The 14,828-nt window shown below is 33.9% G+C and overlaps 1 protein-coding gene across 2 annotated transcripts in view; it reads right to left on the reverse strand.

The window, feature by feature from the left end:
- COPG2 (coat protein complex I subunit gamma 2) overlaps positions 1-14,828 on the reverse strand; it is a 33,851-nt gene that overhangs the window by 1,186 nt on the left and 17,837 nt on the right. The window contains exons 15-23 of one of the 2 annotated variants that reach the window (XR_015286015.1): positions 14,273-14,348; positions 12,145-12,248; positions 9,974-10,099; positions 7,811-7,873; positions 7,434-7,573; positions 6,625-6,796; positions 3,420-3,517; positions 1,235-1,373; positions 225-535 (exon numbers count right to left, since the gene is read on the reverse strand). Coding sequence is in view for 1 of the 2 variants with exons in the window: in XM_086886303.1 (XP_086742429.1) it covers positions 437-535; positions 1,235-1,373; positions 3,420-3,517; positions 6,625-6,796; positions 7,434-7,573; positions 7,811-7,873; positions 9,974-10,099; positions 12,145-12,248; positions 14,273-14,348 (1,017 nt within the window). In the remaining variant the exon portion in view is untranslated. The remainder of the gene's footprint in view (positions 1-224; positions 536-1,234; positions 1,374-3,419; positions 3,518-6,624; positions 6,797-7,433; positions 7,574-7,810; positions 7,874-9,973; positions 10,100-12,144; positions 12,249-14,272; positions 14,349-14,828) is intronic. The other variant, XM_086886303.1, reaches the window with a different exon arrangement.

A 14,828-nucleotide genomic window follows, 5' to 3' on the forward strand; every position in this document is an offset into this window, starting at 1 on the left:
GGTGGCCTTGGCAGTGCTGGGAATGGTCAGGAATGGTCTGAGAGGGCTTTTCCAGCCTAAACAATTCCATGATTCTGGAAGAATCTGTAGGTGCTGCAGGACAACTGAGGAACTTGAGAACAAGCAGCTCCCAGACAAACTCAGGAAAGGGATTTAACTGCTCTGGAAATTCTCCAATCAGGGATTCTCCACCACTCCCACGGGTGGAATTCCCACATTCCCACGGGTGGAATTCCCACATTCCAACAGTTTTGGCCTGAGCATATCCAAGACAGAAACCTCCCAGTTAGGAACAGCTACATTCAACACATTTCAAAACTCCCAAAATAACAATTATTAGATTATAAATAATATAAGATCTCCTGAATAATTACTTTTCATTTAGAAAAATCCATGGGGATGTGGAAATTGGGAATTGAGCAGCAGGAACACTCACCAGCCAAGTAGAGGGTGTGAGAATTTTTGTTTTCTGGCACTTTGTCTGACCTCTCACAGGGCTGCATGCCCAGGAATTTGATGATGTTGTTGACAGCTTCTGCATTTGGAAATTGAAAAGAGAAAATGAAATTATTCCGGGTAATTATTTATTACACTAAATAAAAAAATGAAATAAATAAATTAAAATAAAATAAACAAATTATTAAATTAAAAATAAATCAATAAAGAAAATTTAAAAAATAAAGAAAAATAATAAAAAATAAAATACAGTAAAATAGTAAATTAAAAATAAATAAATAAAAAGTTAAAAATAAATAAATAAAATAAATTTAATAAATAAATTTAAAAATTAAATTAAAATCTTAAATTAAAAACAAATAAAATAAATTTAAAAACTAAATAAATAAAATAATTTTTCAAAATAAATAAAATCAAAAATTTAAAAAATAAAATAACTAAAAATTAATAAAATAATAAATAAATAAAATATTAATTTAAAAAGAAATAATTTTTTAGAATAAATAAATAAAATAAATTTTAAAAATGAATTCATTTTTTAAAAAATAAATTAATTAAATTAATTCTAAAAATAAAAAAATTAATAAACTAAATACTAAATTAAAAAATAAATAAAATAAATATAAAAAATAAATAAATAAAATTTTAAAAAATAGAAAATAAATAAATAAGCAAATAAATAATATAAATAAATAAACCAAACAAATAATATAAACAAATAAAATAAATAAATTTTAAAAAAATAAATAAAAGCTCAAGAAGTGAGGGATTATCTCACCATCCAGGGTTTTGATGGAACTGAGTGCAAAGGTTTCTTCCTTCTCAAAATCATCTCCCACCTCCTCCCAGGCAGCTGCAAAGTTGGGTTTTAGAACTTTCTGGAGATGATCAGACACTGTCACCTCCAAATCTTCCAGCTGGGAGGGGAAAAATGGGAAATTTCGGTTATGGAAATGATCCTCACCTTGGAAAGGGAAAAAAGCCCAGTTTTGCCAAGAGAATGCCTGGTTTGAATTCCAGAAATATAGAATATATTCATACTATTTATAATATTATAATGTATATATAATGTAATATATAACATAATATTATAGATACAATATAATCAAATATTATAGATAAAATATAATAAAATATTATAGACATAATGTAATAAAAATATTAAAAATATAATATAACACATCTAATAATAATATTATATTAATATAATGATGTAATATTTAGAATATTCAAAATATAATATAATATATATTACATATAAAATAACTATATATAATAACATATCATTATCATATAACTATATAACATATAGTGATTATATAATATGTAATTTCCCCACTGAAAAGAGGGGAAATTGTATTTTAGGTGGTCATTTGTAAACATTAAAAATATACAAAAATTGCGGAAAAAATTGCAGAAAAAAATGTAGAAAAATGGCAGAAAAATGGCAGAAAAAATGGCAGAAAAAATGGCAGAAAAAATGGCAGAAAAAATGGCAGAAAAAATGGCAGAAAAAATGGCAGAAAAAATGGCAGAAAAATGACACAAAAATGACACAAAAATGACACAAAAATGACACAAAAATGACACAAAAATGACACAAAAATGACACAAAAATGACACAAAAATGACACAAAAATGACACAAAAATGACACAAAAATGACACAAAAATGACACAAAAATGACACAAAACCATCTGTGGGACTAAAGGAGAGCAGAAAATGAAGCCACCACTCGATGGGTCAAATCCCCTCCTGGACTCCTTCCATGGAGAGTTTTCCTCACAATGCATGGAATCCCAGGATGGTTTGGGTTGGAAGGATCTTTAAAATAATCCAGTTCCAACCTCTGCCATGGGCAGGGACAATTCCCAACATCCCGGGCTGCTCCAATCCAGCCTTGGATATTCCAGGGATTTGGGGCAGCCACAGCTGCTCTGGGAATTCCCAAATCCCACCCCAATTCCCCTTTTCCAATCTGGAGCCATTCCCTGGCTCCTGCCCCTCCAGGCCTTTCCCAAATTCCAGCTCTCCCGGAGCCCCTCCAGGCCCTGGAATGTGCTGGAAGCTCTCCCTGGATCCTTCCCTTCTCCAGGAGAACATTCCCAGCTCTCCCAGCCTGGCTCCAGAGCCTGACATTGGATCCATCTCCTCTGCAAGGAATTGATGGACCCAGGGCCTTCCCTTGCAATCTCAGGAAGCCACCAAGGCTCTCCCTTCCCTTTCCCTCTCTTTCCCATCCCCATTTCCCAGAAAAATCCCTCGGCATGGATTCGGAGCCTCCCAAATCCCAGAATCCCGGAATGCTTTGGGATGGGATCCAGGGACCTTCAATCCCATCCCATTCCAATCCCACCATCCCAGGCTGCTCCAACCCTTCCTTGGCCATCCCCGGGATTTGGGGCAGCCACAGCTGCTCTGGGAATTCCCAAATCCCACCCCAAATTCCCCTTTTCCAATCTGGAGCCATTTCTTGTGTCATCTCCTTCCAGGCCTTTCCCAAATTCCAGCTCTCCCGGATCCCCTTTATCTCCTGGAATGTTCTGGAAGCTGTCCCTGGATCCTTCCCTTCTCCAGGAGAACATTCCCAGCTCTCCCAGCCTGGCTCCAGAGGAACCTTTATTTCCTCCACTACTTCCTGAAATCTGCATCCCTACCATGGAATTAACAAAATTCAATTAACAATTAACAAAAAAACTCAAATATCTGGGGTGGAAAGATTGGAACCAAAATCTGAAAACAACCAATGGAATTTATTTCATTCCCTCCTCCTCCCAAATTCAACTCCATAAAAAACCAAAAAAAATGAAGTTTTGGGGATGTAAAAAACGACATTTGAGGCGATTTTGGCGTTTCAGGGAATGTGTTGATCTCAGGATTGAGAACAAACTGGAGCTGGTGGATAAAGCAGGTTTATCCCAAAGGATGTGCCAAGGGAAGAGGGAATAAACCCTGGGACTCACCACGTACTCATCCTCGTAGCCTTCCTCCTCGGGCAGCCCCGTGCCGGGGTCGCAGTCGCGCACCGTGAACCGCATGGTGCAGCTGAAGGTGCAAGCCACTGGAAAAGAGAGGAAATCCTGGATAATCTGGGGAAATTCCTCTGCTGGAGACCTCTCTTCCCAAAAAAAACCCAACTGGAATATCCAGGGGTTTTGTCCCAGGAATACAGATGTGAACTTTAATATCATTTCATTAAATTAAATTTAATCTTAGTTTTTTAATCCTAATTTTTTAATTTTAATTTTTTTAATTTTAGTTTTTCTATTTTAGTTTTTTAATTTTAATTTTCCTTATTTTAATTTTCCTAATTTTAGTTTTTTAATTTTAAATGTTACTTTTTTAATTTTAATAGAAGAAAAGAGAGAAAAGAGAGAAAAGAGAGAAAAGAGAGAAAAGAGAGAAAAGAGAGAAAAGAGAGAAAAGAGAGAAAAGAGAGAAAAGAGAGAAAAGAGAGAAAAGAGAGAAAAGAGAGAAAAGAGAGAAAAGAGAGAAAAGAGAGAAAAGAGAGAAAAGAGAGAAAAGAGAGAAAAGAGAGAAAAGAGAGAAAAGAGAGAAAAGAGAGAAAAGAGAGAAAAGAGAGAAAAGAGAGAAAAGAGAGAAAAGAGAGAAAAGAGAGAAAGAGAGAAAAGAGAGAAAAGAGAGAAAAGAGAGAAAAGAGAGAAAAGAGAGAAAAGAGAGAAAAGAGAGAAAAGAGAGAAAAGAGAGAAAAGAGAGAAAAGAGAGAAAAGAGAGAAAAGAGAGAAAAGAGAGAAAAAAGAGAGAAAAGAGAGAAAAGAAAAATGAAAAGAAAAATGAAAAGAAAAATGAAAAGAAAAATGAAAAGAAAAATGAAAAGAAAAATGAAAAGAAAAATGAAAAGAAAAATGAAAAGAAAAATGAAAAGAAAAATGAAAAGAAAAATGAAAATAAATTAATTGAAAATAAATGAAAAGAAATGCAAAGAAAAGAAATGGAATGAAATGGAATGAAAAAAAATGAAATGAAAAATGAAAAGAAATTAAAAGAAAAGAGATGGAAAATGAAAAGAAACTAAAAGAAATGAAAAGAAATAATGAAATAATGAAATTAAATACAATAAAACACAATAAAATACAACAAAATAAAACACAACAAAATAAAACAGAGTTTAAATTCTAACTTTTTCACCCAGTGACTTAAGAAAACTTTAATTTACACACTCACACTTTCAGCTTTTCTATTTAAATTTCACAGTTATTTTCACGTATCACCACGAAAACACTCCAATAAATTTCACATGACATGAAATTCACGAGCGTGTTTTCATGGTGATGCATGGAAATAAATGTTAAAATTAGATAGGAAAAGCTAAAAGTGTGAGTGTGTAAATTAAGGTTTTCTTAAGTCACTGAGTGAAAAAGAGTTTAAAATAGTTTAAAAAATAGAAAACAAGATGGAGGATTTAGAATGTTGTCTCTTTTCCTTCTTCTTTCTTAATTTTCTTCTTTTAGAGGTTTTTGGGTAATTGCAGGTGATTGGACAGAAAATGTCACAGTTGAGTCATTGGGTCACCAAGAAAAATAATTAAGTTGTCATCTGTTAATTGGGTAAATGGACATATAAAAAACCTTGAAGAGGATCATTGTTGGCCATTTTACCCCTTTTTTATCACAGTGCAAAGTTGGAGTCTGAGATACAGAGTGTGTGCAAAACAACAAAAAATAAAACAAAACAATAAAAAAAACCAATAAAAAATAAAACAAATTTGGAAATATTTCTAACATTTCCTCATCCAGAATATTTGGGTTTTGGTTTTTTTTTGCCCAAATTAGTTAAAACCTCTGTGACCTGTGGGGGATATGTGATGTTTTTTGATGAGTTCTCCCAAATCCTATGGAAAAAAAAAGGGGGTGGATTTTCCTCACCAGGAAAATGATGTGGTTTGGGAAGATGCCTTTGATGCAGATTGCAGCAAATAAAACAATAAAAAAATAAAACAAATTTGGAAATATTTCTGACATTTCCTCATCCAGAATATTTGGGTTTTGTGGGGGTTTTTTGATGATTTCTCCCAAATCCTGGGGATAAAAAAAGGAGGTGGATTTTCCTCACCTGAAAGATGTGTTTGATGCAGACAAACAAAACAATAAAAAAATAAAACAAATTTGGAAATATTTCTGACATTTCCTCATCCAGAATATTTGGGTTTTGTGGGGTTTTTTTGCCCAAATTAGTTAAAACCTCTGTGACCTGTGGAGGATTTGTGATGTTTTTTGATGATTTCTCCCAAATCCTGGGATAAAAAAAGGAGGTGGATTTTCCTCACCTGGAAAACGATGTGGTTTGGGAAGATGCCTTCTATGCAGATTGCAGCAAATAAAACAATAAAAAATAAAACAAATTTGGAAATATTTCTGATATTTCCTCATCCACAATATTTGGGTTTTGTGGGGTTTTTTGATGAGTTCTCCCAAATCCTGGGATAAAAAAAGGAGGTGGATTTTCCTCACCAGGAAAACGATGTGGTTTGGGAAGATGCCTTTGATGCAGATTGCAGCAAATAAAACAATAAAAAAATAAAACAAATTTGGAAATATTTCTGACATTTCCTCATCCAGAATATTTGGGTTTTGTGGGGTTTTTTGATGAGTTCTCCCAAATCCTATGGAAAAAAAATGGAGGTGGATTTTCCTCACCAGGAAAACGATGTGGTTTGGGAAGATGTGTTTGATGCAGACTGCAGCAAATAAAACAATAAAAAATAAAACAAATTTGGAAATATTTCTGACATTTCCTCATCCAGAATATTTGGGTTTTGTGGGGTTTTTTTTGCCCAAATTAGTTAAAACCTCTGTGACCTGTGGAGGATTTTTGATGTTTTTTGATGATTTCTCCCAAGTCCTATGGAAAAAAAATGGAGGTGGATTTTCTTCACCTGGAAAACGATGTGGTTTGGGAAGATGCCTTTTATGCAGATTGCAGCAAATAAAACAATAAAAAATAAAACAAATTTGGAAATATTTCCTCATCCAGAATATTTGGGTTTTGTGGGGTTTTTTGATGAGTTCTCCCAAATCCTGGGATCAAAAAAGGAGGTGGATTTTCCTCACCAGGAAAACGATGTGGTTTGGGAAGATGCCTTTTATGCAGATTGCAGCAAATAAAACAATAAAAAATAAAAAAAAACCCTTCAGGAGAGTTTCTGACCTGCAGTGGGATCGTGCTGGGGGATGCTGACCAGGGTGTAGCACATCCCAGGCTGGTTGTAGGCCAGGCTGGGAGCGGGGATGCAGCAGACGACGTCGTAGGCGTCCGACGGCTCCACCTGCACCGTCACCCGCTCCAGGAGCTGATCGTTCAGGGTGTTGGTGCAGTCAAACTGTAGAAAATAAAAGAAGAAAGAAATAAAACAAAACAAGGAAAAATAAAAAATATAAAACAAAAGAAAAGAGTAAAAAATAAAACAAAACAATAAAAAACAAAATAATAAGGAATAAAATAAAATAAGAAAAAATAAAGCAAAATGACAAAAAATAAAATAATAAAAAACAAAACAATAAAAAACAAAACAATAAAAACCCAAAACAATAAAAAATAAAACAAAATGACAAGAAATAAAACAATAAAAAACAACAAAAAACCCCAAAACAATAAAAAATAAAAACAATAAAAACCCAAAACAATAAAAAAGAAAACAAAACAATAAAAAAGATAACAAAACAATAAAAAAGATAACAAAACAATAAAAAACAATAAAAATAAAATAAAATTAAAAAACCAAAACAAAAAATCCCAAAACAATAAAAAATAGAACAAAATAATAAAACAAAACAAAACCCCCCCAAAACAATAAAAAATAAAACAAAACCATAAAAAATAAAACAAAACCATAAAAAATAAAACAAATTTGGAAATATTTCTGACATTTCCTCATCCAGAATATTTGGGTTTTGTGGGGTTTTTTGATGATTTCTCCCAAATCCTGGGGATAAAAAAAGGAGGTGGATTTTTCTCACCTGGAAAACGATGTGGTTTGGGAAGATGTGTTTGATGCAGCGAACGAAATATTCTGTTTCTGCTTCTGTCAGCTGCACTGCCTCTGAGGATTTGAATAAAGGACCCAGGCCCTTGAATTCTGGGATGGCTGCCAGTTGTTCTGGGAAGGAAGGAAAAAAACGGGATCAGGCTCTGGTGATGATCCCAAAAGCTCAGGGAATCTTGGAAAGGTTTGGGTGGGATGGGATGTTGAGGATAATTCACTTCCATCCCCTTTTCCACTCTCCCAGGGTGTTCCAAGGCCTGGTTTTGGGTAATTCCAGGGATCTGGGAATTCTGGGAATTCCAGCCCAGCCAGGAATTCCTTCCCAAATCCCAAATCCCTGATCTCTCCTACCTTGGAAGATATCCTGGCGTGAAGGAGCCACTTTCTCAGGTTTGCTGGGCACCAGAGCAATCTCTGGGGAGACAAAAACAGCAAAGATTAATTAATTAAAAGCAATTAAACCATGCAGGTTTAAATGCCACTAAATATTCTATTTTATATAATAAATATTTAATATTTTAAATTAAATATTCCCCACTGCCAGCCTGGCTCCTCACACAATGAAATATCTTTTTTTTTTGATCTTTGGTGTGGAAATGCTGGATTGAAAGTGGAAGAAATAAGTCTGAGTTATGAGGAATAAAACACACTTTAACCCTGAAGAGCTTGCAAAAAAGAAAGAAAAAGAAGAAAAAAAATTTTAAAAAAGAATGAAAAAAAAGATAAAAAAGCAAAAAAGGAGAAGAAAGTAAGAAAAAAAATAGAAAGAAAAGGAAGGAGAAGAAAAAAAGGAAGGAGAAGAAAAAAAGGAAGGAGAAGAAAAAAAGGAAGGAGGAGAAAAAAAGGAAGGAGGAGAAAAAAAGGAAGGAGGAGAAAAAAAGGAAGGAGAAAAAAAGGAAGGAGAAAAAAAGGAAGGAGAAAAAAAGGAAGGAGAAAAAAGGAAGGAGAAAAAAGGAAGGAGAAAAAAGGAAGGAGAAAAAAAGGAAGGAGAAAAAAAGGAAGGAGAAAAAAGGAAGGAGAAAAAAGGAAGGAGAAAAAAGGAAGGAGAAAAAAGGAAGGAGAAAAAAGGAAGGAGAAAAAAGGAAGGAGAAAAAAGGAAGGAGAAAAAAGGAAGGAGAAAAAAGGAAGGAGAAAAAAGGAAGGAGAAAAAAGGAAGGAGAAAAAAGGAAGGAGAAAAAAAGGAAGGAGAAAAAAAGGAAGGAGAAAAAAAGGAAGGAGAAAAAAAGGAAGGAGAAAAAAAGGAAGGAGAAAAAAAGGAAGGAGAAAAAAAGGAAGGAGAAAAAAAGGAAGGAGAAAAAAAGGAAGGAGAAAAAAAGGAAGGAGAAAAAAAGGAAGGAGAAAAAAAGGAAGGAGAAAAAAAGGAAGGAGAAAAAAAGGAAGGAGAAAAAAGGAAGACAAAAGAAAAAAGAAAAGAAAAAAGAAAAAGGGAAAAAATAAGAAAAAAAGAAAGAAAAAAAGAAGAAAAAATAAAGAAAAAAAAGATAAAAAAAGAAAAAAAGAAGAAAAAGAAGAAAATAAAGAAAGAAAGAAAAAAAAGAAAGAAAAAGAAAGAAAGGAGGAGAAGGGAGAATAAAAAAGAACCCCAAAGTGAAAATGATCAAGAATTGTGCAAGGATGTGCAAGAAAGTCAGAAAAGTGACTGAGAACCCCTGGCATGACCTTTTTCCAAAGGCTGTGACCCAATAAATTTAATAGTAATAATATTAATATTATTATGGATATTAATAATAATATTAATAATTTATAATGTAATAATACAATATAATAATAAGCATAATAAAAATAAAAATAATATAATATAATAATACAGTATAATAAAAATTATAATATATTATAATAGTACAATATAATAAAAACAAAATAATAATAATTATAATAAAATTTAAAAAATAAGTTATAATAATACAAGATAATAATAAAAATAATAAAATAGTATAAAAATAAATTATAAAATAATAATACAATATAATAATAATTATAATAAAAATAAAAATAAAACCAATATATTATGGTTAATATAATATAAATTAAACTAATATAATATTTAAATTAATTATTAATTAGTTTAAATATTATAATTATTAGGTTAAACTAATATAATAAAAATAAAATAAAAATAAAATAATAATAAAAATATAATATTATAATACATTAAAATGGAAATAAAAATAATAATAAATTATAAAATAAATATATAAATAAAAATAAATAATATTAGATATTAAATATTAATAAAATAAATAATATAATAATTATAATAAAAATAAAAACAATAATAATGTAATATAATAATACAATATAATAAAATAATAAAAAATATAATAGAATAATACAATATAATAAAATAAAAATATAAATAAAAACATAATTATAAAATATAATAAAAATAATGACAATAGTGTAATAATAACAATAACAAGAATAATTTCTATTATTATTATTATGCACAGAACTGCTGATGGGCTGAGCAGACCAAGAGGAGGCTCTGAGGCTCCATTTCCACCCCTGTGATACCTGATTTCTGCTCACAGATGGGGGCTGTGGCCAGGGGAACAGTTTTCATGTCAAAGGGTTTCTCAGAGGGCTCCAGGGTGTACTGGTGCAGGGCTTTCTCCATGCCAGGAACAGAAACTGTCAGCCCTGCAAGGGAAAAAGGCAGGAAAAATTCAGTTTCAGCAGCTGGAAATGGCCCAGCTGCACTGCAGACACAGGAAACACAAAACAGAACAGGAAAAAAACTGATCTGGAGATGGCACAGAGCTGCCAAGAGTTTGCTCCCAAGAATCTTAGGTGGGTTAATTAAATCCTTGATTTTCAAGAATTTTACATGAGATAATTAAATTCTTGATTTTCAAGAATTTAACATGACTTAATTAAATCCTTGATTTTCAAGACTCTTACATGGCTTAATTAATTCCTTGATTGCCAAGAATTTAACATGAGTTAATTAAATCTTTGATTTTCAAGAATCTTACATGGATTAATTAAACCCTTGATTTTCAAGAATCTTACATGGATTAATTAAATCCTTGATTTTCAAGAATCTTACATGGATTAATTAAATCCTTGATTTTCAAGAATTTTACATGGATTAATTAAATCCCTGATTTTCAAGAATTTTACATGGCTTAATTAAACACTTGATTTTTAAGAATTTAACATGGATTAATTAAATCCCTGATTTTCATGAGTTTTACATGGATTAATTAAACCCTTGATTTTCAAGAATCTTACATGGATTAATTAAATCCTTGATTTTCAAGAATTTTACATGGATTAATTAAACACTTGATTTTCAAGAATTTAACATGAGTTAATTAATTCCTTGATTTTCAAGGATCTTACATGGGTTAATTAAATCCCTGATTTTCAAGAATCTTACATGGCTTAATTAATTCCTTGATTTCCAAGAGTTTTACATTGATTAATTAAACCCTTGATTTTCAAGAACCTTATATGGGTTAATTAAACCCTTGATTTTTAAGAATTTAAAATGGGCTAATTAAATCCTTGATTTTCAAGAATCTTACATGGATTAATTAGACACTTGATTTTCAAGAATCTTACATGGATTAATTAAATCCTTGATTTTCAAGAATTTTACATGGATTAATTAAATCCCTGACTTTCAAGAATTTTACATGGCTTAATTAAACACTTGATTTTTAAGAATTTAACATGGGCTAATTAAATCCTTGATTTTCAAGAATCTTACATGGGTTAATTAAATCCCTGATTTTCAAGAATCTTACATGGCTTAATTAATTCCTTGATTTCCAAGAGTTTTACATTGATTAATTAAACCCTTGATTTTCAAGAACCTTATATGGGTTAATTAAACCCTTGATTTTTAAGAATTTAAAATGGGCTAATTAAATCCTTGATTTTCAAGACTCTTACATGGCTTAATTAATTCCTTGATTTCCAAGAATTTAACATGAGTTAATTAAATCCTTGATTTTCAAGAATCTTACATGGATTAATTAAACACTTGATTTTCAAGAATCTTACATGGATTAATTAAATCCCTGATTTTCAAGAATTTTACATGGCTTAATTAAACACTTGATTTTTAAGAATTTAACATGGGCTAATTAAATCCTTGATTTTCAAGAATCTTACATGGATTAATTAAACCCTTGATTTTCAAGGTTCTTACATGAGTTAATAAAATCCCTGATTTTCAAGAGTTTTACATGAATTAATTAAATCCTTGATTTTCAAGAATTTTACACAGGCTAATTAAATCCCTGATCATCAAGAATCTTACATGGATTAATTAATTCCTTGATTTTCCAGGCTCTTACATGAGTTAATTAAATCCTCTGCTCACATGGATTTCCAAGACATAAAATACTTTTACTCCCAACCCTCATTATCCTCATTTTGGATTGGTTAAAATGGAGCAAAAAAACCAAGATATTTGTGTCCAGCAGAGGAAAAACCAATGAAAACCCAAACCACAGCCCTGGCTCCACTTCCTAAATTTTCCTTCACGATTTAAAATTCCCAGAGAATTCCCTGGCAGCACCCAAGGCCAGGCTGGATGGAATTTCATCACTCGTAGGGAAGCGCTAAGGGCAGAATAAATGAATTTATGTTTATGAATTTACGTGAATTTATGTTTTATAATATTTAATATTATATTTTGATGAATTTTGTGGGTTTTTTTTGCTCTTACTGACCATTAAAAATGTAGGCAGCATTCAGGGCCAGCTGTCTCTGCTGCAGGACGTTCAAGTAGAAAGTTGCTCTGTCCCGCACTTCGTCGTCACTGTCCATCATGCACCTGTTTGGGGACAAAGGGAACATCAGAGCTGAGCTAAAAATCAATTAAAAAAAATGAAAAAATAAATGGATTTTGATACTGCAGCATCATTCAGATTTTTTCAAATGGTGCAAAAATGCTTTGGTACCACGCAGGAGTTGGTTTAATTTCAATTAAATCGTTAGTGTGGCGTGAAATGTGAATCTGTGACGTGGGAATGGCTCAATTCTGGGAACAAAAATGTTATTTCTGAGTCATCTGGACAGGGATTTTCTTGTTCTGAGAGGTGTTAAAAGTGCTCAGATGTTGAAAAAGTTCTGGAGGGGGAGGGTGACTTTTTATATGTATTTTTTAATAATGTTTTATATATATTTTTAATATTTTACGATTTGGTCTTAATTAAATCCTTGATTTTCAAGGACCTTACATGAGTTAATTAAATCCTTGATTTTCAAGGACCTTACATGAGTTAATTAAATCCTTGATTTTCAAGAATTTTACATGAGTAATTAAATCCTTGATTTTCAAGGACCTTACATGAGTTAATTAAATCCTTGATTTTCAAGAATCTTACATGGCTTAATGAAATCCTTGATTTTCAAGAATTTTACACAGGTTAATTAAATCTTTGACTTTCAAGAATTTTACATGAGTTAATTAAATCCTTGATTTTCAAGAATCTTCCCTGGCTTAATGAAATCCTAGATTTTCAAGGATCTTACGTGGGTTAAGTAAAACTAAATTAATTAAAATTAATTGAAATGAAAATAATTTTAAAATGAAATTGAATTAATTAATTGAAACTCAAAGAGATTTGTGCTGGATGTGAGGAAGAAATTGCTGTGTGTGAGGATGAGGAGGCTTTGGCAGCTGGAAGATCCAGGCTGGACGAGGCTCAGATCATCCTGGGGTAGCGGAAAGAGAAAATCCACGGAAAGGGTGGCACTGGATGAGTTTTAAGCTCTTTCCAACCCAAAATAATAACTCTGTGATTTATTTTTCCTTGAGCAACGTTCTCAGACTCAATCCTCATCCCATGTTTCTGTGACCAATCCCATCCTTCACCTCCAGCAGCGCAGGAAAAGCGGGAGAGGAGTTTTCCCTGTCCCTGGTTGGGATTGACAAAATCCCAGCCTGGTGGGAGATCTCTGCTCCCAGGGAATCAGGGGGATCCCAGCCACCCCAAGTTCTCCTCTTGAGCACCAGGATGCTCAGGAGCAGATTCCAAGATCACTGTTCTCAGGGGATCAGAGGGATCCCTGCCACCCCAGCCTCACCTCTGGAGGAGCAGCACCAGGATGCTTGGAAGCAGATTCCAAGATCCCTGCCACCCAGGCTCTCCTCTGGAACAGCACCAGGATGCTCAGGAGCAGAGATCACTGCTCCCAGGGAATCAGAGGGATCTCTGACACCACAGCCTCACCTCTGGAGCACCAGGATGCTCAGGAGCAGAGACCTCTGCTCCCAGGGAATCAGAGATCCCTGCCACCCCAGGCTCTCCTCTGAAGCAGCACCAGGATGGATACCCAGGAGCAGATTCCAAGCTCTCTGCTCCCAGGGAATCAGAGCACAGCCTGACCTCTGCAGCAGCACCAGGATTCTCAGGAACAGAGATCTCTGCTCCCAGGGATTCAGGGGGATCCCTGCCACCCCAGGCTCTCCTCTGGAACAGCACCAGGATGCTCAGGAGCAGAGATGACTGCTCCCAGGGAATCAGAGGGATCTGTGCCATCACAAGCTCACTCTGGAGCAGCACCAGAATACTCGGGAGCAGATCCCAAGCTCGCTGCTCCCAGGGAATCAGAGCACAGCCTGACCTCTGCAGCAGCACCAGGATTCTCAGGAACAGAGATCTCTGCTCCCAGGGAATCAGAGGGATCTGTGCCATCACAAGCTCACTCTGCAGCAGCACCAGGATACTCGGAAGCAGATCCCGAGATCTCTGCTCCCAGGGAATCAGGGGGATCCCAGCCACCCCAAGTTCTCCTCTGGAGCACCAGGATGCTTGGAAGCAGATTCCAAGATCCCAGCCACGCCAGGCTCACCTCTGCAGCAGCACCAGGATGCTCGGAAGCAGATTCTCATTCTGGGCTCCAAATTTTGCCAAAGCGCTGACGGCGGCTGCAGAGAGAACGGGGAGGTGTCAGAGGAGCCCCAAATTCTGCATGAACAAATCCTCAAAACCCCAAATTTTCACTTTTCCTTTCCACACCATAAATCATTCAGTGATATGGAGAGATGAAAGCATTCCTGTATTTGCACATGGAAATAGTTTTGTGATCAAGAGCAGCTTAACAGCTCTGAAAATTTCCCCTGGAATTTGGGAGAGGAGAGGAGAGGGGAGGAGAGAGGAGTGCTCCAGCACCACCCTGAAGGTCCCCAAATAAAAACCCTCTTTTATATTATAATATTATAATATAAATATTGTATTTTCTATTTCCTGCTTCCTAAAATGATCCCAAATTTCACATCCAGGCTGAGGAGAAGCCATTGAGTCACTCACCAGCCCTGACAGCCTCATTCTCCAGCACCACCCAAATAAAAACCATTTTTTCTATTTCATCCTTCATAAAACCATCTCAAATTTCATTTCCAGGTTGA

This window comes from Cyanistes caeruleus, chromosome 4 (genome assembly GCF_971803275.1).
Source record: "Cyanistes caeruleus chromosome 4, bCyaCae1.hap1.1, whole genome shotgun sequence".
Lineage (NCBI taxonomy): Eukaryota > Metazoa > Chordata > Aves > Passeriformes > Paridae > Cyanistes > Cyanistes caeruleus.